The 25,157-nt window shown below is 35.3% G+C and overlaps 1 protein-coding gene across 11 annotated transcripts in view; it reads right to left on the bottom strand.

Annotated features, from left to right (window-relative positions):
* Positions 1–25,157, bottom strand: part of GULP1 (GULP PTB domain containing engulfment adaptor 1) — a 418,555-nt gene that overhangs the window by 151,494 nt on the left and 241,904 nt on the right. For all 11 annotated transcript variants that reach the window (XM_069064529.1, XM_069064526.1, XM_069064532.1 and 8 more), the window contains one exon: positions 22,346–22,407. In XM_069064529.1, the coding sequence (XP_068920630.1) occupies positions 22,346–22,407 (62 nt within the window). The remainder of the gene's footprint in view (positions 1–22,345; positions 22,408–25,157) is intronic.

Below are 25,157 nucleotides of genomic sequence, written 5' to 3'. Positions count from 1 at the left end.
ATAAATGTTAGCGATGATGAAGTAATAGTTAACTACCAAGTCTTTGTTTAAAATAATTAAATGCTTTGACAAAAGAATATTAATGCAGCTGCATTGTCTTTCATTAAACTGTCCTATTTGTAATGTTCATTAAATTTACTATCTTATTTTGTTTTTAAAACTTTGAACATTTGAATTCAATCAATTCCAATTATAGGAATAGACTGACACCTTTAGATGAAAGAAGAGACAGATCAGAGAAAAAAAAAAGAGAGAACGATCTTATTTATTTTCTTTCAGTTGATGGAAGGTACAATCAAATTCCTCCAGCAAACTCCTCTTGTTAGGGAAACAGCTTTAACTTTTGACACAGATGAAACTTGAAAATACAAGATTGATTCAAAATAAGACCACAGTGTGAATCTGATACAAAATCGAATGTATTTTCCCCTTGTAACAAATGGTCACTGACATAAATTGTTAGTTCTAGTAGAAATCCTAAGTCACAATATTTGCTTTTTGTTGAATAACTATTGAGCACTCATCAAATACTAAGAACTGAACAAGATGTAAAAAAATATATCTATTTGCTGGTGCCTACACATTACTCACTTAGAAGATAGGCACATGAGCACCTCCTAACACATAGAATGTATAGCACATATAAACTCTCACAATTTCTTATTTTTAAACCATATGCCTTTGCTGTAAGTAATCTAGAACTCCAGTTCATATATTTTATCCCAACTACATCATCAAGGATCAGACATACTACTCTAAATCAAATTTGTCTTTTGGAGGAAATCTCAGAAAGATTACTAAATTGAGTTAGAAGAATAAACATGGTGCATTGTATCTATATTTACTGGCAATGGTTGTGTTTCTTGGTGAAACACAGTGCTCTGCTGTGATTTGTGATACTCATTTACTAGATTTTGCAAAAAGGCATATTCTTCATTCTGTCTGCTGACAATAGGGGGAGCTGTCTGAGCATATGCTAAATTTCTCTGATACTTGTTGAGTTTCTCAATCAGTATACATACTTCTAGAGACAAGTCTGTCCAGTACTGCATCAATTGATATTGTCCTGAAAACTCATATTTTTCATTTCATCTTTAAGAAAATCCTGTGGCTTCTCACCTTAGTTAAGTAAAAATAAAAATGTTTTGCAAATTATATTAATTCATTCAAAAGCATGTAGCCAAAGTTACTAAATATACTTGATACACACAGGTATTGGGGCATATCCTCTGCTCTTAGAATTTCCTCATTAAAAACTGATCATCTAATTCATAATGGTATTTATCACTTTACAAGGCAGCATGGGTAGAACACTGAGAGCCAGTCTCAGACTTTAGAAGATCTGGGCTAAAGTTTGGCCTCTGACCATGGGCAAGTCACTTAACTGCTCAATGCTCTAAGAAACTCTCTCAGATTATAAATTGCAGAGAATAGTGCTAGTTTTAATTTTTAGAGTGAACTTTCTAATTTGAAAGTTCCATCTGCTAATGAAATCACAAGTCTGGCCCCTATTCTTTTCTAACATAATATGGGTTTATTTTAACTAAAAAATATTTTTATATAGTCTTTTGCCTTTTTGTTTCTAATAATTATTCACATTGTCTAAACTGGTAAATATTATTCTTACCTAGTAAGTTTGGATAAGTTCAATCTCTCTCAATTTTTCCAATCATGTACTTGGAAAATTTGCCTGTATATCAGAAGCAAACAGCTCATAATATCTCCTGGATCTGTACCAATGAAAACTAGTTTATTAGTAAGAACTTTTCTTTTTCTTCTGAAAGTCATATAAATGTGAAGCACAACCTGAAGCAACATCATTCTATAAAGAGTAATAACTATAACGCACAATGGAACAGGGGCAAATGTTGATTTATCATGTTTTTTAATTGTGAGGTCCCTGTACCTTTCAGTATCTAATAGTATTGCCTAAGTCTGTCCTAAAGACTCAACCATTCTTTAGGTGCTTTCTCAGAGGTCAAGGTTAATGCAAGCTGTACTTTGATTCCCAAATGTGATATCATTTCTGACATTATGAATCATCTCTCTGTTACCAGTATTCTTTTTTGGGGGGAGGGGGGTAGACAATTCGAGGACTGTTCTATTGAACTTAATTGGTTACTAATTCTAATTCAGTTCAAGAAACACATGTCAAGTGCCAAGGATGTGCTAAGCCCTTGGGATGCAAATACACAAACCAAAAACAACAAAATCAGTTTGCCTTCAAGGGACTTATTGTCTCAGAGGGACCTAGAATGAAAGTAAGTGACATACAATTTAAAGGAAAGTTAACTGAGTTGGTAAAGTCAGAGGATTTTTAAATTTGGAATGAGGTATAAAGATCACTTTGTCCAGCTGTCTAATTTTATAGAAAAGAAAGCCAAAGCCTAGATTTGACTGATTTTTTTTTGAGTATGTAGCAAAGAAACCATTTGAGATTTTTTTTTCCACTTTCAGGTCTAATTTCTTGGTCTCTCTCCCCGCCCCCCTAAAAAAAAATGACCTATAGGCTCTCACACTATCCTTTGGAATGCTAATACCTATACAACCTTTCTTTTGGTAGCCTCTTAGTAGCCATATAAACTCAGGAAAAAGGATAAAATGACAGTAATATATCTGACACAAAAACTGACACAGGACTCAACTTTTAAATTTTAAAGTTCAGGAAAGGAAATAAAAAGCTGAATTACCACAGAGAAAACAAACTGAAGATAAATAAGAGCCCTTCTGAAATCTGAAGAAACAGCTGCACGACAGGAAGCTATTAGGTCAAGTAAAATTATGTAGGACTTTTCTGGAACTGAAATTTCTCACAGTCAATAATATTAGAGAAAAATGGAAAGGAATGAGTTTATTTTTTATTATTTTAAAGGCTTACTGAGAAATCAATGACTTTTTGTTATTGTTTAGTCATGTCCAACTCTTTGTGACCGTATTTGGGGTTTTCTTGGCAAAGGCACTGAAATAGTTTGCCATTTCCTTCTCCAGATCATTTTACAGATGAGGAAACTAAGGCAAACAGGAATTAAGTGATTTGCCCACCATCATTCAGCTAGTGTCTGAGGGTGGATTTGAAGTCAGGTCTTCCTGACTCCTGGTCCAGTACTCTTATCTAGTGTGCCACCTAGCAACCCATCACTACTTTCTTAAAAATAGAAGAGGGGATTGAGGTGTGGTTCTAGAACATATGGTAATAATTTGCCAATGGGCAAACCTCCTACTCCTGACACATTTTTGGAATGACTAATAACCAAGATTAACTTACCAGGTAAAAGTGATGGGAAAAGGAAGACATAGTGCAAATTTTAAGTTGAAAGGAAGAGAAGAAATATTGGAGAGTTAATGACTGCACAAAATTAGAAGACACCTACTAGAGACTAGGTCCACTTTGGTCTTAGTTTGTGAGCATTGAACATCCTATTTGCCTTCCTCTCCCAGACAATGGAAGCCTCCTCAGGCTTTCCTCCTTTATTCAGGATAAGATTAAGCTACGGAAGTACAGTAGGTCCTGAAATTTCTGGGGCCCTGGCATAAAGAAAGAGAGGGACCAGTACTGAGGCCAATAGTTGTACGTAGGCAAATATTTGAAACTTCAGTGCATTCAAGTTCTGTGCTGCTGGAGTGACTTAGATATTGCTAATTCTGACTGCATGAGAAGACAGGAAATTTTATGATAAACCTCTGAATTTCCTATTTCACCCTTTTATGGTTCAGTAGTAACTGATGTTAGAGAGACTGAACTCCCAATGTGGTGGGGGAATGATGTTATGGTCATTGTGAAAATGCTCATGAAAGAGCTTTTAGGATCGGAGGATCATAGAACTAGGGTTAACAAGGCCTCCCGAGGCCACCTAGTCTAGTCTCCTTATTTTATGGTTGAGGAAACTGAGGCCCAGGAATGTTAAGTAATTTGCCCAAGATTATACATGTAATAACAGAGATGGAATTTAAACTCATGTTCTCTGATTACAGTCATTGTTCTTTCCATTGTAACATGATGCTTCCATGTTAACTGTTGTCATGCTTTATGGTATTACCATGTTTTCCCCCTAATCAAAAGAAACTGCTTTGTATGGCTATAGTCTTTGGGTTGTTTTGTTTGTTTTCATGGTTCTCCTTTTTATTTATTTTTTAAATTTTATTTTAAATGTATGGAATAAAGGAAACATTTCCATAACACAGTATAGTAAAAAAGATGATTGTGCATGAAACTGTAAATCTATTATGCATAGCCTACTATTCCTTTCAAATATACAACAAAATTATCATGAAATTTCTTTTTCATTCTTTTTCTTCCTTTCCCTTTTTCTCACCCCAGAGATGGCTACCACTAGACACAATAGGTGTTTGTTTGTGTATATATGTATATTGTATGTATATACACATATATAAAATTCTATATATACTTCTATTCATCAGTTCTTTCTCCAGTTGCAGATACCATCTTTCTTCATATGTCCTTTATAGTTAATTTGGGTATTTGTAATAGACAAAATAACTCATTCATGAAAGTCATTATTAAAACAATATTGCTGTTATTGTATACAATGTTCTCTTGGTTCTGCTTATTAAAGAAATGTTGTATGGTTATGATCTTTATATGGATGGGTAAATAAATGGGAATTTTTTTTCCACTGAGTGGGGGATGTGACAACAATGACCCCAGAACTTGGAAGCAACATGAAAAAGGCCATGTAGGAGAGATCGTAGTGGGAATGTGTGAGAACCTACTGTATTCAGTGAGGCTAATTCTTTTTCATGACATTTAATTTGTCAAAAAGCAAGATTCCAATAAATTCTTTTCCCTCACCCTGAGTTTACTTCTGTAGTTCATATTGTATTATATACTAGCTGCTTTCACCTGGATTCTATTACTAACAAACTCAAATAACAAAGACAAAACAGCTCCAAAGCCTTTGTTTTATTCAACTATAATCCAAAGTGGAAGCAACACTTTACCATATGTCTTCTAAAAGTAATAGCATATAAATATGTTGCTTTTTTTTTTTTGCTGCTGGGGTGCTATAAATCTAATTATTCACAGAACGTTCCTGTGTTGAGCTGTTAGTACATTTTCTCTCAAGGTCACCCTTTACTCATTTGCATTTCTATATGCTTTTTTTTTCTTTCCAAATTCAGGTTCTGTCTTATCTGAGCTACAATAACTTCTGTATTAACTTTCCTCTATTTCAGTATCTATATTAGTCACTCCTAAATGCCAATGACTGGCATATCATGTCACATGTCAATACAACCTCATCAAGTGGGTTTTTTTTTCCTTTTCGAGGGCAATTGGGGTTAAGTAACTTGCCCAAGGTTACACGGCTAGTTTTTTTGTGTGGGTGTTAAGTGTCTGAGGCTGGAACCGAACTTGGGTCCTCCAGACTCTGGAGCCAGGACTTTACTCACTGTGCCACCTAGCCACCCAGTCAAGTGGGTTTTTAACCTGACTTCAGGTACCATGATTGTTCCCTATTACACAGAAACTTCATTAGCCATTATCTCCTATCTGCTTATCCTACTCCATTCAGGTTTTCACCTAATCAGACTTAGTGGTCTTTTAAATACATCCACTCATTCTTCAAAAACTCCGCCAAAAAAAATGTCAGTGTAAACACAAGCTACTAATACACATCTCTCCCTAAAATCAGTGAAATAGCTACCCTTTGGAACATGAATGGTATTTAATAAATGTTTTGTTTGATATGTCAAATTTAATGAAACCTTTATTAAGTGCCTAGCACTGCCCTTTTTGAGGTGCTGGGAATACAAAGTCAAAATGGAAAATAGTTCCTGCCCTATAGGAGCTTACATTCTACTCAGGGAAACATCATTTTCCAAATAACTAAATAACATGTAATTTGAGGAGGGGGAAAACACAAATAAGTGAAAGTGTGAAGAAATGTTTCCTCTTACATGAAGATAGTACCTGAGATGAACCTTCACAGAAGGTTTCTAACAGCTGGAGGTAAGGAAGGAGTGCATTCCTAGGGGAAAGGGTACAGATGCCAAGGCAGCAGTTCCAGAGATGGAAGGCTGGGTTTGTGTACACTAAGCAGACCAGTATGGTTGCATAAAACAGTGCATGATGGGAGAGAGTTGGAGAACAATATGACTTGAGATGGGATTTCATTGTTGCAGGAAATTTCCACTGGGGAAACTCCCTCTATCAATGCTTCATTAATAACAATTAAAAGAGCTCCTATTTATAGAGTTCTTTGACATTTACAAAGACCATATATATATAATACACACACACACATTTATTCATTTTATCCTCACAATGACACTCTAAGGTAGGTCCTCATCTGACAGATGAAGAAATTGTGACATAGTAAAGCTCATCTACATGTCCAGGGTCACTGGGGTAGTAAGTTCCTGAAAAAGGATTCGAAGTCAGATCTATCTGATTCCAGGTCCCAGGTTCTAAAGATTGTACCACCCAGTTGCCAATTCTCTGCCACCTGTCGTCAGGGAGTTCCCTAGGGCACTGAGAGATTAAATGACTTGTCCATGTACACATGACCATTAGACTTAGGAGGTGACATTTGAACCTAGGCTTTCCTGACTCTTAAAGCCAACTCTGTACAATTAAAAAAGACCTATATTCTTGTAAGTATCAAAAAACCTGTTTTTTAAAGTAAGCAGAAACTCTCCTAGAGTGATTTTTGAAGTAGGCACACTTTGAAAATTTTAAAGTAGAGAGAAGGCAGGGTTAGTTCCCTCTAAACAGAGGTTTGCTTTGCTGTTCTCTTCTCCAGGATTCTGGGTTCCTTCAACCAATTACAAAATAACATGAACTTGAAACATTTACCATCATAGTCACCCTCCTTTCAACACTAAAACTATAGAGCATATTAATGTCCTCTGTAAAATGTGGCAATGGGAAACAGATCCACCGTATTCTTATTGCTCATTTGCACAGAACATTGTCTCCTGGTGAAAGAAAGCACTGAAGACAGGAGATAATAGATCAAAAAGCTGGTTGGTGAAAAAAGGAACTTAGGGAACTGAGCTTCTGTAGGTTGTCTGTTGTTACTGTTGTTTTTGTTGTTGTTGTTGTTTTTAATCTAGGTAAGTGATGAGCACTTCTTCACTTCAACAGCTCTGGAGACCCACTGGCAAATTCTTGACCCATTGACTCATTTTTCCAAACTACATGCAAAACTCCTCCCCAACCTTCTTTCAAGGCATTACTTCATGAATATGTTAATAACATCACATCACAGCTAATAGGTACATTACAGATTAGTGGCTCCTCTATCTTGGGATCAAAAGTTTGAAGTTTTCTCTTCAGAAGCCATACTTCTCCAGCCTCTCAGAATTTCTTTATTCCTACCCTAGGAATGGCTGTGTTAGGGGACTCATCTTTGGAAAACAAAAAAGCAATAATAATCAGCTAAGTTGTAAATGATTTTCTTAGCTGCAGAATTTTTAAGAGACATCAAATTCACTTAGAGTGGATTTGGTAGACACCCTAGTCTCAACAACAACAATCCATTCAATAAACTATCTCAAAGTGGGAATCTGAAACTAGTTATTTATTTCATATTAGTTCTTAACAATGCTTAATTTTACCTCCAAAATCAGGGGTGGGAGGAAAAGAGGATGGAGAGAGAATACATGTAATTGGAGTTTTCTGCCCCTTATACACGAACTACAGTGACACAATATAATGTCTTAGAAATAACTTAAGCATAAAAAGATCTGGTTTTGAATTCTGACTCTTCTACTCAATAGCTGTATGATCTCAGTTAAGATCACAACTTTAAACCATATCTCTATGAGGCTTTATAGTTAATAAAGTGCTTTCCTCACAAAAGCCAAATGAGATGGATACAACAAATATTATCATCTCCACTTATTATTATCTCTGTTTAACAGATGAGGAAGAGAGAGGAGAAATTGCTGACAACAGTCACTCAGGTACTAATGGCAGGGGCAAGCAATAAAACTAGAATTCCTGACCTCTGAGGCTCAGAGTGCTTTCCACTGGATATGAATTGTTTTGTTTTAATAACCTATAAAATGGGAATAATATGTACTGCCTACCTCACAGGACGCTATAAGTAAACCATTTTGAAGAAAAAAAAATAAAGTGTTTTATAAAGGTGAATAGTCAAGCAAAAAGCATTTATTAAGCTCCAACTACATGTTAGGCATTGTGCTAAGTGCTGAGAATACAAAAAGAAGTTAAAGACAGTCCCTGCCCTCAAAGAACTTACAATTTAATTAGAGAGAAAAATATGTAAACACACACATATATTAGGATATATAGGAGTTAATTAACAGAAGGAAGGCACTGGAATAAAGAGGGATTGGGGAAGGCTTCTTATAGAAGATGGGATTTTAGATGCTTGAGATTATTATTAATATTACTAATTGTTTTATTATTAATTATTTAAATAATATGATTACCTTTTAAGGTTATTATGGGGATCACATGAGATATTGGTGTTGTATATTCATCAAATATTTTTAAAATGTAAGTTTTAAACACATGCACACTAAATGACAGGGATTTAGTGAATGATAGTACCTGTATCACCACAGGTCTTTATATAGTCATTACCGTATACCTTGCTTTTCCAATGATGATAATTCTCCCCAGTTAAACTCTATAGTTTTGATGCTGGAAAAAATTACATGCTTTTAAAAAATTACAAAAGTTTGTTTCTTCAAAAAAAGTTGGTTTGTCACTTCTTTTCCTTTCAAATACTGAAAAGTCATGTAAGGTTAGAGGTTCCATGGCATCCTATGTTTTCACTTAGTACAACATTTTTTGAGAATGCACCAGTTCCAAGGTTCACAAAGTGTGACACCTACATTTATTAAGGTTGTTCTCATACTATATTTGTTTTCACAGCTTGTGACATGAAAAATTCTTAGAGTTTCCTTTGTAAAGAAGGTTAAGGAGAATAACATCTCATATGCTCCAGTTTCCTAAGAATTCTGTGCCAATGTGGCACTGGTTCATGAAGAGAGATTTTTAAAATTGCTATACCGTCATTATTACTGGCAATAAAAATTTACTGTAAAACTTTGAAGGGAAAGAAAAATAAAATTAAGGTACAAACTGCACATTCTGGTTTCTTTTACTTTTAAAAAATTTGCTCATATGAAATATGTTACTAGGTATACAAATACATTATAATGGATTCACAAAACGGAAGTGTGTCTTTTATTTTTTTTTTTAATCTCCTTTTCAAATAGTTTCTCTGTTGGATATGTTCACATGATACTACAGGTAAACAAAACACCATTTGGATACTTGAAATGGATCATCTACAAGAATCAATTTCTTTTTCCCTCCCTTATTTTTTCCTAGTAACAGTGAAACTGGGCATTTTTCATGTCTACTAACATGACAAACCAGGTCAGAATATAAAAATCTGAATACATAACTCAAAAATTTAGTCTTAGTAATACATAATTTCTATGTAAGTTGTAACCATTCAGCTATCTCCTAGCTTATTAGGATAGCATTATATCTGGATTTTCCTAGCCTACATTTATTCTTTGAACTCTGATGGGTGTCATTTATTTTCATATCTTGAAATTTCTTGGATTTGAAACAAGTCATATACCAATATTAACATTCTGCCAAGGGGCACTTTATCATTAATTCACCAAAATTAATTGAAGCAGCATTAGTAAAACTACATAGTAATATTAAAATCTCCTCTTACCATGTCTCATTAGGCTATGTAATGTTCTAACACACTCTCTTCATTAACTTTCTACTTTTAAAAGCCCAGAACACAATTTAACAAAGCTTTTATGGACTTCTTTATATAGCTACTTTGCTTTTTTGACAGAACATTAGAGGAAAGGAAACCCTTTGCTTCAGAATGCATTTATTCAAAAGTCAAAATAATAAATGATGTACATAACAGAATGCTTCTTGTTCCCTTGGACAAAATAAAGGTCAATGATATTAAGATTTGTGAGACAAAAGGGGAAAAAAAAGATACCTTTCCTAAGAATCCTCCTTTTCTTTGGGATGCTATTAGAAATTCCCTAGTTTATCTTGTATATTATGATGTGAATAGAAAAGAGGTAATATCAAAAAAATTCATTTCAGTTGTACACTAATGAGAAATTGAGAATTTCAGAGGGCAGTCAAACCTTGAATGAATGCCAGGAGTAGGTATCTGGTAAAGATTTCAGAATACATGCCAATAGCCATAGAGAGTAATGTGGGCGATTTTATAAGTCTGTTGGGTATACATAATGTTCTTGGATGTAAGGTTGTACTATTTCCTGATTAAAATAATTTATTGATTCAAAGAGGTAGAAATAAGGTCAAGTGTGTGAGAGAAAACACTAAAAGAAGTCCTTCAGAGGAAAAGTACTTAGAGCAAAGATGGTTAGCATTTATTTTACATCTGACTCATGAGAAATTTGAGGGTGATAAGCTGGGAAACCCAGATCCCTAAGAATTATTTGGGGATGGTGGGACAATTTAATCTATTTTTGTCTTAATTGATAGAAATGCAGATTTTGTACCTGACCATATGACAGAAGTAAATCATTTCACACAAGTGAAACTTTTTTGAGAAGAGGAGAGTTGGACAGGAAGACTAGACCTCTGAGTGGGCATAAGTAAAGTCCTAAGAAATGGTTCACTGGGAAACCTTAAAGTCTATACAGCTAAGTGTAGCCAGGAAGAGATAACTGGAGAAAACTGTTCACCTGCCTGGAAGAGTTGATTGGAGGAAAATGTTTGGAATCTTGGAAGAGATGACATAAAGGCTATGCTTTTATGTTTTCTTGCATTATCATCTACTGCATGAAAGGCAGAAATACCTTAGAGCTCACCAAAAGGTGGTAACCTGGAAAAGCTCTGCAGATCCCAGGCTTAGAGTCTTCATTTGCTGAAAGAACCTGACACTGTCTATACAGCAGAGGAGAGGTGTAACAATCATCAGAGAAGTTGACTCACTCATCAGGAGAGTGAAAGGATCAGAAGAGCAGTGGCCCAAATATATTAGCCTGCTCAAAAGTGATCCCACTCATAAGTAACTTGTGAAGCAAACCACAGTCCTGAATTGTGAGTTTCCCAGGAAGATGTGTCCCCTACTCATTTGCCTTCCTGCTAACGTTCAGTGAATTTAATCTTACTCTTTCGCCATAGAAACTACACACATTGTTGTGTTCCAGTTGTATGGATGGGATATAATGCCAAAATTACTCTCATTTTGCATTCTACTTAGTAAACAGTCTTGATTAAGAATTAAGAGTGTTACCTAGGCTAATTTATAAAAGGGAAACAACAGTAGAGGGCTCAGAAGTTATCATCTTGAATGACAGGAATGTATTCTCCCCACCAGGCTTACATCTAGGTGTAAGTAAGCTATAGCACACTGCTCTTCCCTATATGGAAATTTCCTTACTTTCAAAGGATATATGCTATTTGAGTACTTGCTAAGCTAGCCCAGAAAGAGAAAGAAAGAAGAGGCTGGATCTTTACTATGAGAGCTGAAAGGAATTTCAGAGGCCATCTGGTTCATGGAGACAGGGTACTGAGGTCTTTGCTAACACAGTGTACCATCTCTGTCTCTGTCTCTCTCTTTCTCCCTCTTTCGTTCCCTCCCTTCATCCCTCCCTCTCTCTCTCCCTCCCTCTATCACACACACACACACACACACACACACACACACACACACACACACACGCACACACACGCACACACACACTTTTGCACTCTGCTTCCCAGATACCACTGAGTATAGCTAATGAATAGTTTTAAAATGAGGTTTCCATCCTTGACCAATATTTAGGAGAATTTAACACTATTTTCTTCATTGGCTGATATCCCACAGCTATAGTTACTCTACCATCTCATGGGCAAAGGTTAAATCAAAGCTATTAAAGTAAATCCTTAGAAAAAGTAATAATAATGGTCTCCAAGAGCCAAGCCAAGAAAACTATTATTCATTGAGCCAGGAATAGTTTGGAACTTAGGCCTTCATCAAGCTCATTCTGTTATTACTCTCCATATACAACACTCAGTAGGATGTAATACTTTTAACAGTTAGTAAAGAAAATGGTTATCTCATTGAAAACAACCAGAATCCCTGAAATATGTTGCTTCTGGAGGCAGCCAGGTGGTGCAGGTGACAGAGCATAGTCCTGATGTCATGAATACCTGAGTTAAATTTGGCTTCAAACACTAGCTGTGTGACCCTGGACAAGCCATTTAACCTCTGTTTACCTCAGTTTCCTCATATGTAAAATAGGAATAATAATAATAGTAACCTACTTCTCAGGGTTGTTGGGAGCATCAAATGAGAAAACATCTGTAAAGCACTTAACACATTGCCTGGTACAATAGAAATACTTATTACCCTCCCCCCCATTCTAATCTTTAACATATAGTCCCGACTCTGGTTCTAAACATATATGCAAATCAATAAATGGATGTTAACTATCAACTATTTACAGGGAAGGAAGGACTAAAGGGAACAAACATTTATTAATCATCTATTATATGCCAGATACTGTGTTAAGTGCTTAGCAACTATTATCTCCCATTTAATCCTCACAACAACCCTGGAATCTGGGTACTATTAGTATCACCAATTTACAACTGAGGAAACCGAGGGAGACAAAAATTAAGTGACTTATCCAGGGTCATATATTTTGTGAGTATCTGAGGTTTCGATTTGAACTCAGATCTTCCCCACACCTGGTGCTCTATCCACTACACCATCTAGCAGTCTATATAGAGAATTTTGCAGAACTAATAAAAGTCAATTCATAGAGTAATGGGCTTTATTGATGGAAAGGAGTTTAGGAACCATCTAGCCCACTCCTCTCTACCCCCTCACATAAGGAAGCTAAAAAGACAGCCTTTGCCCTTATGGAGTTTAAAGGCTAATAAGGGGCTATTAAATACATACTATATAAAATTAAATATAACCATTTACTGTATATGATACAAAATAATACATACTACATGTATTAAGGAGATGCAAGATAAATTGTTTTACCTGTGTTCTGAAAGGTAGGGCATTATAGATTGAAGCAGGAGTATCTTTAAAAGACACCATCACAATGAACTATATTTAAATTGCCCTCGCAAGAAGAGGTAAGTGTTCAATAGATGAAGAGGAAGAAAAAAGAGGTCATTATTAGTATATCTGAGCAGTTAGGTGGCACAGAAGACAAATTACTGGGCCTGGAGTCAGGAAGATTCATCTTCTTGAGTTCAAATCTGGCCTCAGACACTTACTAGCCAGGTGATCCTGAGCAAGTCACTTAACCCTGTTTGCTTCAGTTTCCTGTAAAATGAGCTGGAGAAGGAAATGGCAAACAACTCCTGTGTTTTTTGCCAAGAAAACCCCAAATGGAGACAAAAGAGTCAGACGTGACTGAAATGACTGAACAACAATAAGTAATATAATATAATATGAAATGATAATCTAACATATAATCTAATAATGTATCTAAAGATGAATGTGAGGATCAGTAAAAAGAAAGGATTACAGAGCATATTTGGGGGATGGAAGAGTGGTCTAGCTTGACTGAAGCATATAATATGTGTCAGGATTAGAATGAAATAATTGCAGACAGGGAGGAGGAAAGTATGATACACCTTGCATCCCAGGCAAAGAAGACTGGACAACAGCGACTGACACTGATGAAAACAGTGAAGAGAGAAGGAAAAGCAAGTTTAGGGAAAAGGGAATTACCTTTGTTTTGGATATATGTTTGTGACATCAGTGAAACATACAGGTGTTTCACTGTTTAGACATTTGGGAAATGCCAATCTAGGAAATGCCTGAAAGAAAGGTCAGAGCTAACCACAGATGACTTCCAATCCAATGAACCCCCTCCCTACTTATATTGATTATGCAGAAACACATTCATCTGCTCTTCAATAAATTAGTTTTCAGTTGGTTCATGTGTGTTTTTCTCCTTCCAGTGAGTCAGAAAGGAGGGACCACACATTCACTTCTTTGTATCCACTCACAACATAACACAACACAGTGCATCACAGAAACTTGATAAACCATCAAACATTTGGCAACATGGTGGAAAGAGCAGAACATGGTACATACGAGACACTTTCAAAACTACAAACTTACATCTTATTCATGTAAAAGCTTTGACAACAACCACTGCTTTCATCTATTTTCAAATTAGTATAAAATTTAGAAAAACTAAATTGACCTCAATTTTTCTTTTAGGATAAGAGTGATGGAAGAATGACCTCCATTAAAATGTCTGCCCTTTAACATAGATACATACATACACACACATATATACATATGCATATATATGTATATTTTTCTTCTGGAATGGTCCTTTTGACCAAACTCAGTGCTGTGTACAACATACTGATAGAATTAAACAGTCTCAGGACTGGAATGGTCTGGAGATCATTTAGTTCAATCTCAATAAGACAATAAAATCTCCTCTACAAATTACCCAATGAGTGGTCACCAGACCTCATCTTAAAGACCTTCAGTAATGGGAAACCCCTACCTTGAAAAACAATCCATAACACATCTAGGTAGCTGACAGTGTTAGGAAGTTTTGCCAGCTATCAAGCTTGGATTTGCTTCTTTTTAAGTTCCACTTACTGCTCTGAATTCTGCTCGGTGAAGATACAGAGACTAAATTTAAGTCCTATTTAACATGAAGATCTTAAAAGTTCTTAGAGACACCTATTGTCTCTAAATCTTCCCTTAAGAGACAACTAAGCAACTTAGTGGATTGACTGAGTGCTGGGCCTCAAGTCAGAAATATCTAATTTCAAATTCAGCCTTCGATATTCAACAGCTGTGTGATACTGGGCAATACATTTAATCTTTCTCTTCCTAATTTCTTTATCTGCAAAATGGAAATAATAATAACACCTACATTAAGTAAGTGTCTAAATAAGTACATGTTGTGATGAGGATAAAATGAGAAAATATTTGTAGAGTACTTTGCAAACCTTAAGGTATGACATAAATGCTAGCTATCATCAGCAGCAGCAAAACACCATTAGGTCCTTCAGCTGATAATTATACAACACTTGGTCTCTCATCTCTGGACATTTAGATCCTTCCTGATCCTTCCTGGGACTGAATACAATAAGCTAGATGTGGTCTAATGCGGACACAGTTTAGTAGAATCTCTACCCTAGCCCTGGCCACTGCTTTTCTTATTGAAGACTAAACTTTCAAATTTGTTGGCTCTAACATCACAATACTGACTCATATTGAGTTTGTAGTTTGCTAGAACACACAGATTTTTTTGGATGAACTGATGCTTAACTTTGTCTCCCCCTTTCCTTCATCTTGTGCTTGCAAAGTTCATTTTTTAATCCAAGGTTAAGACTTGACATTTATCCTTGTTTCAATGTCCCAAACTAATTTTTGATTTCAGCCCAACATTCTATCCCACTGAGACCTTTTTGAATCTTGATTTGATCAACCAGTGTGTTAGGTATTCCTGCCAGCTTCCTGTCATTTCCAAAAATTACTCCAAGGGAAACTAGAAAACCAGAAAAAACTATTGCAAATTTGCTTTGACTATAGATTCTTGAGTTTTACACTCTCCTAGTCTATATACATTTCAGAGATGCATGGAGCTGGATTTATACAAAATTATGTATGAAACCACTTGGCTCTCTACTATAAAATGGGGAGATTAATACAGTTAGTATCACATTATAGAGATATTGTAGCAATCAACTAAGATGGTACATATCCTGCTATATAAATGTCAGTTGTTATGCATAAGATAGATGTAATCCTATCTCTGAAGAGAGAGGTAGGATTATCTCTATCAGGCAGAACAGAGGCTAAAGAAGCATAGTATAAATAAATATCATCCTAAAGTTACAAACAATTTTTACAATATTTGATTTGTTAGTTAAATGTTAGAGACCTGTGTTTCTCATTCACTGCATCATCTATTTCTAGGCATACAGGCTTTAAAAAGTCACCAATAGTGTTATACAGCATGGAAACTGTGAACTGCTTTGTAACCCACTTTTAATTTATGAATTCCTACTGACCTTTAATAATAGCTAGGTGGCACAGTGTACAAAGCGTTAGGTCTGGAGTCGGGAAGACTCCTCTTCATTAGTTCAAATCTAGCCTCAGACACTTACTAGCTATGTGACCCTGAGCAAGTCACTTAACCCTGTTGATCTTAGTTCCTCATCTATAAAATGTGCTGAAGAAGGAAATTGCAAACCACTCTAGTATGCTTGCCAAGAAAACCCCAAATGGAGTCACAAAAAGTCAGACATTACTGAAAATCAACAATAACAATAAAAACTGGCCTCTAACATCTCTTTATAAAAGGAACCGGGAACCTTTTTGCCAACCTCTTATTACACTTTCCTAATTATCCATATATGGGCATCTAGATGGTTCAGAGGATAGAGCATTAGGCTTAGAATCAGGAAGACTCATATTCATGAGTTCAAATCTGGCATCAGACACTTACTTATTTAGAAACTTAAAATGAGCTTAGAGAAGGAAATGGCAAACTACTTCATTCAGTACCTTTGCCAAGAAAATGCCAAATGAGGTTACAAGAGTTGGACAGGACCGAAACAAGTGAACAACAATTATCCTCGCAATTTATTCTGTTCAAGAACTATAAATTATATTTGTTGGTTGCCTTTATTATTGTTACACATTTTAGAAACCAAGAATGTAGTTTTAGTATATATGTGTCATTTCAGAATACTTTTTCCCCCTACTAAAATGAACAAAGTCTCACATTCTCTCTTTTTCTTTTTCTGTTTGTTTCTTCCTTTTCTTGGTTTCTCCCATTGGTTCTAATTCTTCTTTACAACATGACTAATGTGAAAATAGGTTCAATATGAATTTTTGTGTTGAGACTATATCAAATTACATGTTGTTTTGAGGGGAGGGGAGTGGCAGTGGAGAGACAGGGAGAAAATTTGGAGCTCAAATCTTATGGAAGTGAATGTTGAAAACTAAAAATAAATAAATTTTTTAAAATGAAATAAAATAAAATTACTCGTCCTAGACTCATATTCCTGGAGTCAGGAAGACTCCTCTTCATTAGTTCAAATCTAGCCTCAGAAACTTAATAGCTGTGTGACCCTGAGCAAGACACTTAACCCTGTTGATCTTAGTTCCTAGTCTCCATTATTTTCTTTTTTCATCTTAAATACTTCACCTTTATTCACGGTTCTAATTTGTGTACTAATAATGTGACTACATGCTTTTTGGACCATTTATTAGAGACATTATACAAAGAAGAAGAAATGCACATTCTGGACTTCAAGTAGAATAACCATGTTCTTGTTAGGTAGGTAATCACTTCAAATATTCTCCTTTCTTCCTTCTTTCTTCTTCTTCCTTTTATCTTCCCTAAGTATTTCATTTTGTCTTGCATTACAAAGCCTTCAGCAGACCATATGTGAGGTAACTTATTTGACTCTAGGAACTACATTTTAAGAAGAATATTGGCAAGAGAAGTATTGAGAGATGGGTGAGTAAGAAGGCAAGGTGCATACATTATGGGTTATGATTAGTGATGGCAGGAACTGAGAATGTTTAACATGGAAAAGGAAAGACTTGGGGAGGGGCCAAGAAATAGGGCTATGATATCAGTCTTCAAATATCTGAAAGACTGTCATGTGGAAAAGAGATTAAACTTGGTCTATTTGTGTCCCCATAGAGTAGAATTAATGAGTCCAAATTACAAAAAGGAAAATTTCTTCATTGTAAGCAACAAAATATTTATTGAGTCTTTCTTGGTAGCATTCAAACAAATGTTAGCCTTGATTTTACTTCTGCTACTGCCACTGTTCTTGATGTCCTTGTTTGTGTTTTACTCTGGACCTCATCCAAGGTCATGCAGCTAATGGGTGTTAAAGACAAGTCTCAAACTCAGGCCTACCTGATACCAAGGGGCACCCTAAATCCAATGCTTCCTCTTTAGACTTTAGAACTCAGGTTTTATCAAATGCCTCTCTATGTCACTCCACATATACTGAACACTGACTTGCCCAACAGATAACAAATCAGAAATAAGATCCTTACTAAAGAACAAGGGATGCCTGTGTTTTGGAGGAAAAGATGTACTCCTTTCTTCCCTTAGTAATCTCCCTTAGAGGATTCGTAGAGAGAGAGTAGAAAATGGAAAATTAACATGCAAGGATTTATCTCTTAGATTGTGTACCTAATGGAAGAAAAAGGTTGACTGGGTAATCACAATATTTTAAAGGCAGAATAACTACACCTACAAGGATGCAAACTCAATAGGAGCTCATTCCTTTGGAACTTTATACTTTTTAACAGAAATAAGAAAGCCCTCAATGATGATTAATTATACTCTATCACATGGAGAATCAAAACCTGTGGACCTCTATCCTTCTAATGGCATCTGTATACATTTCAGAAATAAATTTGAGTTCAAATTTAACTTTAAGAGGCACTAGGATTAAAATTATTGGTCCTATTAACTTCAATAGACTTATCTCTTCTTAGCATTGCAAGGATTCAAGACAATTCTAAAGGACTCATGATGGAAAATGCTGTTCACATCCAGAAAAAGAACTATGGAGTCTGAATGCAGATTGAAGCGTATTATTTGCTCTCTCTCTTTTTTTGTTTGTTTCTTTTTTCTTGCGGTTTCTCCCATTGGTTCTAATTCTTCTTTACAACATGACTAATGTGAAAATAGGTTCAATATGAATGCATATGTAGAGCCAATATCAAATTACATACTACATTAGGGTGTGAGGGAAAAGATGGGGAGAAAATTTGGAATTCAAAATCTTATGGAAGTGAATGTTGAAAACTAAAAATAAATTTAAAAATTTTTAAAAGTTAAAGTAAATTAAATTACTGGTCCTGGATTCATATTGCCAGTCTCCATTCATTGTTTTCTTTTTTTATCTTAAACATTTCACCTTTACTCACAGTTATAATTCACCTTTTGAATAAACTAGTGAAGTTTTGTGAATCTATAACTTTCTTTGAGACTGAAAAGTTAACACTGCAGAGGATGCTGAAGGATTCCCCATGGGCTAATACTATTTATGCTGTCAATAAGTACTGGGAACACATCTAATGACACCTTTACAGAATGGTACATAATGCCTCCTAATTACCTACTATTGTTTTATAACCCATGCAAGATCTGAAATGGGCACAAAATGATTATTTAATGGGAATTTCATAAAGGAAGATCTGCTATAAAATGGAATAATGTTTATCTACAAAATATTCCAAAGGCAAACTAAAGGTACTGGAATGTTAAGAAGAGAAGGAAAGCCAATCATTTATTAAGTGCATACTATACACCAATATTTTTAAAATGAGGATGGCTTTAACAGTAACAGAGAAATCTCAAAAACAAATTTCTCTAGCTATTATCTACATGTAATTACCAGTTCTGTTTAATTTGTGGCTATATATGAAATAAAGAAAGTCAATATATGAAGGGTACCAAATAAAACAAGTCTAGTAATAGATATGTTAATAATATTACCATTCTCTTATTCACCCAAGTTTGAAATCTTGGGATTATCCTTTACTTATTCCTTTCTCTCACCCCTCAAAATCCTAACAGTAGCAAAACAGTCCTGTTGTTTGTCTCATTGCCATTTCTCTCATATCCATCTCCACTTAACCATATCCATTTCTACTGCTTTTGCTGAGTCCTGTATGTTATACAACAATAGTGTCCAACAACCTATCCACTACCAGTCTCTCCTCTCTCTAATGGATTCTGCATGATGTTACCAGACTCATTTCCTAAAACACCATTTTGATCATGCCACTTCTCTGTTCTCAAATCTTCAATTGCTCCCTATTTCTACAGGGTAAAGTTCATTCAAAAGTACCTGAATACATATTACTCCTCTACACAAACCTTTTACTGCCGCCAATCTTCACATACATCATTTGCTTCTGTAACCTTCTTTTTGTCATTCCTTTTTCTTCTACCTGAATGCACCTACCTATACGCCCTTACCATTTTTACCTGTTGAAATCAAACCAATGTGCTGCTCAGAGGTCATGTTCTTTATAAAGTCTTCCCTTGTTTAGCCCTCAAATAGAAGCAATGTTCCTTCTTCTGAACTCCTATATCTTTCTACCTGTACCAGTTTTTATGACATTTACCAATCATTGTTTTGGACTACAATTAGTTGTTTACCTGTCTTATGTTTCCCATTATCATATGATGTCAGAATTGGGAAGAATGTTGAGAACTTTCTAGTATATAAATAGTACTTGTATGTACATAAACAGAAATCCCTTTCTACACTCTTTTTGATAATTGGCCACCCAGCCTTAACTAGGAAACTTCTAGTGAGAGGGAGTCAAACACCTTTAAATAGAACCCATTATACTAAAAAAAATAGATTATAATCTCCTTGAGAACAAGGACCAGATTTGCATTGCCCTCAGAATCTAGCACATTGCCTTAATTACAGCAGGAATTTACTAACAGGTCTGCCAAGCTGACCCCTACTATAATATGGCCCTTGGAGACTTTGGAGGACTTGGTTGCCCATAGTCCAGTGACATATCCACAAATTCAACCCAGAATGAATGCAATCAAAAAGCCTCTACAAGCCTCATATGAATATTCCAAATCCTAGAAAGAAAGAACAGATTAAAATACCCCTTCAAACTTCTAAGGATCTTTAAAGTTGTATCCTTGCTTATATGGGAGCTAGTTGTAAGAAAATCTCAACATGAGCTAGCAGACCTGTGCTTGGATCCTATATTAAAGGGCATATGATAAAAGGGGATAGAATTCCTTAATTTGACACTGTGCTGTTTCAAACATGTATGCATTTAAAATTAATTAACTTAAAGTTAATTCCATTGTTCTTTTCAATAAATTAACTTTAAAGGCATAAGAACACCATCATTACAGCAAACTATCAATTTTACTGCTTGGTATTGATGTAACCAGCAAATGGATGTCCATGCCCCTTACAAAATTATTCTCAAGTTCCAATTTCTGACTTCACATAACTTTGTACTATCTGCTAAGAAGAACATCCACGAAAGAAATAGATAATGTTCAATCAACTCCACTTATTCATTTAATTAAATTTTGCTGTAATCAAGGCAATCAATCTCCTTGTAAGCTTTGCAATAAAATTCATAGATATCTTGGTGATTTCAGTTATCCTAGCACTGCTTTCCTCTGTTGCTGCCAAGTAAGCAGCAAACCCCTACAGCTGCATTTTTTAAAAATCTTGCTGCTGAGCACCACCTTTGGAAGTAGTTTTTCCAGGACTGACCTTTAAAGCTCCTGTTACCCACTGCTGATTCAGATGTTAGAACAGCACCTCTAGAAATATTGTATCCAAACATCATTGACTTTGTGGTCCCTGCTAAAAACAAATGCTCATTTATCCTCTGAAATAAATTCCCAAAGCCAATCTCAACATTCTCTTTTCCCTAGATAACTGATTCAACTGATAACAATATTCCTGCAGCCTCCCACTGCTTTTGACCTCACTCCCATTACATCTTCAAAGGCTTGCCACATATGCCCTTTCTATTCAATCACATTTATTCAAACATCCCTTAAAAATTCCTTTCTCATTTCTTCCACTTTGAAATTCACAATTTGTATTAACCTGAAAAGATATTGTAGGCTGGGTGCCCACATTAACTTTCCAGAAAAGCACTTTTTCCCCTAGAAAAACTTTTGAAATAGAGTTGTTTAAAGGGCCTGTTTACTCATGTTCTTGGCTGCCAATAAGCAAATGCTAATGCTCAAAGAAACTGGATATGGCTTCATCATTCAGAGCCTGGTCCATTAAAATGCAGTAACTTGAACAAACATGTTCCAGAAAGCAGGATTTTGCCTTTTTAGTTTATTCTCTTGTTCTTTATTCCAAAGATTACAAAATGGTCACAATATGTACATTAAAAGTATAGCAGCTCTTTTTTCAAATGTATAGGGTTACATACACCCTCACCCTCCAATTTCCCTTGATATAAATTAAAATGTAAACAAGGATAATATGTTGGTTATTCCATTTGTTACAGGGTGACAATCATACAGAGGGTAGTATTGGAGACTGTGACCTGGTCGGCTACTGAAATCATTCTAAGAAAATACATGTAGGGATTAAGACTTTAAACTACATATTTATTAGAGATACCAAATGTATTTCAAAGACAATAAAGCATGTTGAGGATCACCAGTTTCAGGCAATAAAACATGTCTGCTAGAGTTAGAATGAGCCTGTACTATAATTCATATCCTATAACCATTCAGATGTGTTTTTCTAGGAAATGTTGAATAAAACTAATATTTCTTAAAGCAAAACTGCACTGTAATATTGTAGCATAGTATAATGAAGTAATATATGAAGTGCTTTTACCTTTGCATTATAGGGAATATAATGTTTCGATAAAGCTTCAGGAGTATGCATCCATGTTTTATCTGTAATGAAGAACAGTAGCATTTAATTAAACATATATTAATTCTTATATTCAGGTAATAATCTTGAATACTACCCTCTGTATGTTTATCACCTCTTAACAAACAGAATAACAAACATATAATCCTTGTTTACATTTTAATTTATATCAAGGTAAATTGGAGGGTGAGGGCATATGTTACCCTATACATTTATTATTTATAATTAGTAGATCAGTGTGATCATGGTTGCCCAAGTTTAATTATATACAAAGATATATAAATATAGAACTAGAAGGAATTTCAGAGGATTTCAACTCCCTCATTTCATAGATGAAACAATTTAGGTTTAAAGGAGGTTAAAAGACTTGCTCAAACTCATACTCATAAGGTCAGAGGCAAAATTTGAACCCATATCTTCTTATTCCAGAACCAGTGAACACATTTAATTACTCAAAATACATAGTTGAAGTATACACTCTATTGAAATCTTCCTTTTCTATGTGAAATATGTTGAAAAAAAGAAATAAAACTGAGTAATTCCTAAGATAAATAACTAATTTCCAGAGATCCTTCACAAGAATAAAGCATCTATCTCTATAACTCCTTTTTTCCTTCATGAGGAAGCAGGGACTTTCTTTCACCATTCCTACTTCAGACTATGCTATATAATTATAATTGTACTGACTTCCCTGGGTGAAAAAAGTAGCATGATAGAAAGAAGGGAGTCAAGTATTCTGATCTGTCCTGAATAAGGAAAAGTCAATCTCAGCCTCCCAAATTACTATTATTCTCAGGCAGGGCCTTTCTGCATGTCTCTTGGAAGACTGAGGAGGAAATCAGGAAGTCCATTGGGCAGTTTAAGATAGGCAACTTTTAGGGTTCTTGAAACCTACAGGGAACTTAGAGGAGACCTGCACTTATATTCCAAAGAATACCAAAGACACCTTTTAGTGTGAAGCTTACTAAAGCTGAAACTTTTTTCTATTTACTTTTCAATTCCAGATTGGAGCTCAGGATAGCTTTTCTCCCAAAAATAGTTACTTACAGTGGTAAATTTATGTATTTCCAAGGACATTAGGGTTAAAAAAGATTTTGTGGGTTGATACAGGAATGAGTTCTACACAGAAATGAGTTACTATTTCAATATAAAATTTCCATATAAGGACCCTTGCTTATGGAAACTTGTATTTCCCCTAGAAATATGTTCTAAAGAAAATAGTACTTGATAACAATTGTTATTAATGATAGCATCAATCAATAGTCAGGTATATTTTAGTAAACAGCTGAAGTAGGATTCAGAACCCAGGGCTTGCATGATTTCAAGTTCATGACTCTACCCAAAAAAGAATAAGAGTAAGGGGTAGAAAAGAGAGGGATAAAAATGGAGAGAAAAGAAGGAAGGAGCGAGGGAGGGAGGGAAGAAGAGAAGGAAAGAAGGAAAGAAGAAAGGAAGGAAGGAAGGAAGGAGGGAATGAAGGAAGGAATGAAGGAATGAGGGAAGGGGGAAGGATGGAAGAGAGGAAGGAAGGAAGAAAGGAAAGAAGGAAGGAAGGAAGGAAGGAAGGAAGGAAGGAAGGAAGGAAGGAAGGAAGGAAGGAAGGAAGGAAGGAAGGGAGGGAGGGAGGGAAGGAGGGAGGGAAGGAGGGAGGAGGAAGAAATTGAGAAATGGAAAGGCTGGTTTGATTTGTCTGAACTGTAGACTGGCAGATAATTGTCTAATTGGATTTTTTTAAGACTACCAATAGATGGGGAAAATATTTAATTGCATTAGAATGATCATGTCAGCTAAGTAATTTAAACAATTTTTTTCATCCCCTGCATATGTCATGGATTTTTAAAAATGATACCCTCATATACAAGAAATACACATTATTGTTATTTCTACCCCACTGTGAACTAGATTATGCATTGACAGCATGACTTAATTGCTTAGTGAAATCAAAATTTTAAAACTATTAAAAACCATGCATTCATGTAACGTCTGAACTGAGAAATTAATACTGTGCAAATACTTAGAAACTGACAAAATTATTGTAAGGAAAAACCCTCAATTTAGGCCTTATCTATGTGCTGGTATATAAATGATTTAAATATGATAATAAGCTCAAGTTTTCTTTAAAGGTGATAAAAACATTAGTGATTAAAATTATTATAGAGACATTGGCATAATAATAAAACTGGGGTCAACTTTATATTTGAGATCAGAGAATTAAATATGCAGAGATAGAAGGATCTGAAGAGGTCACTTAGTCTACTCTCTCATTTTATAGATGAAGAATCTGGGGCTCTAAGAAGTCAATGAATTGCTCAGAGTCATTAGAACATGGAGTAATTATGATTTCTTCATTGTGGTTAGTCACTTTTCAAAAATCCTCTAGTCCTTAACAGTTTGATAAGTTCCTGTGGCTACAAAAAGCAAAGCAGCGATCTGTAAATATTCATTAAGTCCCTACTATGTGTTAGGCACAATGTTAAGTCCTGGGAATACAAAGAAAGGTAAAAGACAATCCCTAAATTGAGGAACAAAACAAAACAAAAACATCGAAAAGATCACTTATGTCTGTCTTGGTGATGGGCCACTCCACGCTCAGCTTTTTGGGGTCCTCTGAGAAGCCCATGTTCCAGACAACATGGTAGGCTCTCATTACACAAGAGCAAAAGTGAACCCCGTGTGCGCTAGGAGCACAGGACAATCGACTAATTTCAATGGATGTGCTTCTATGACAAAATTATGAGAACTCAGGATCCTTTCCATGACAGGAACACTTCTA

The sequence above is a fragment of the Petaurus breviceps genome, unplaced genomic scaffold, assembly GCF_028583685.1.
Source record: "Petaurus breviceps papuanus isolate PSGF00001 unplaced genomic scaffold, PetGlider_PUasm1.0 90638, whole genome shotgun sequence".
Taxonomy (NCBI): Eukaryota; Metazoa; Chordata; class Mammalia; order Diprotodontia; family Petauridae; genus Petaurus; species Petaurus breviceps.
The sequence above is the reverse complement of the archived record's forward strand: the minus strand, read 5'-3'. Positions and strand labels throughout refer to the sequence as shown.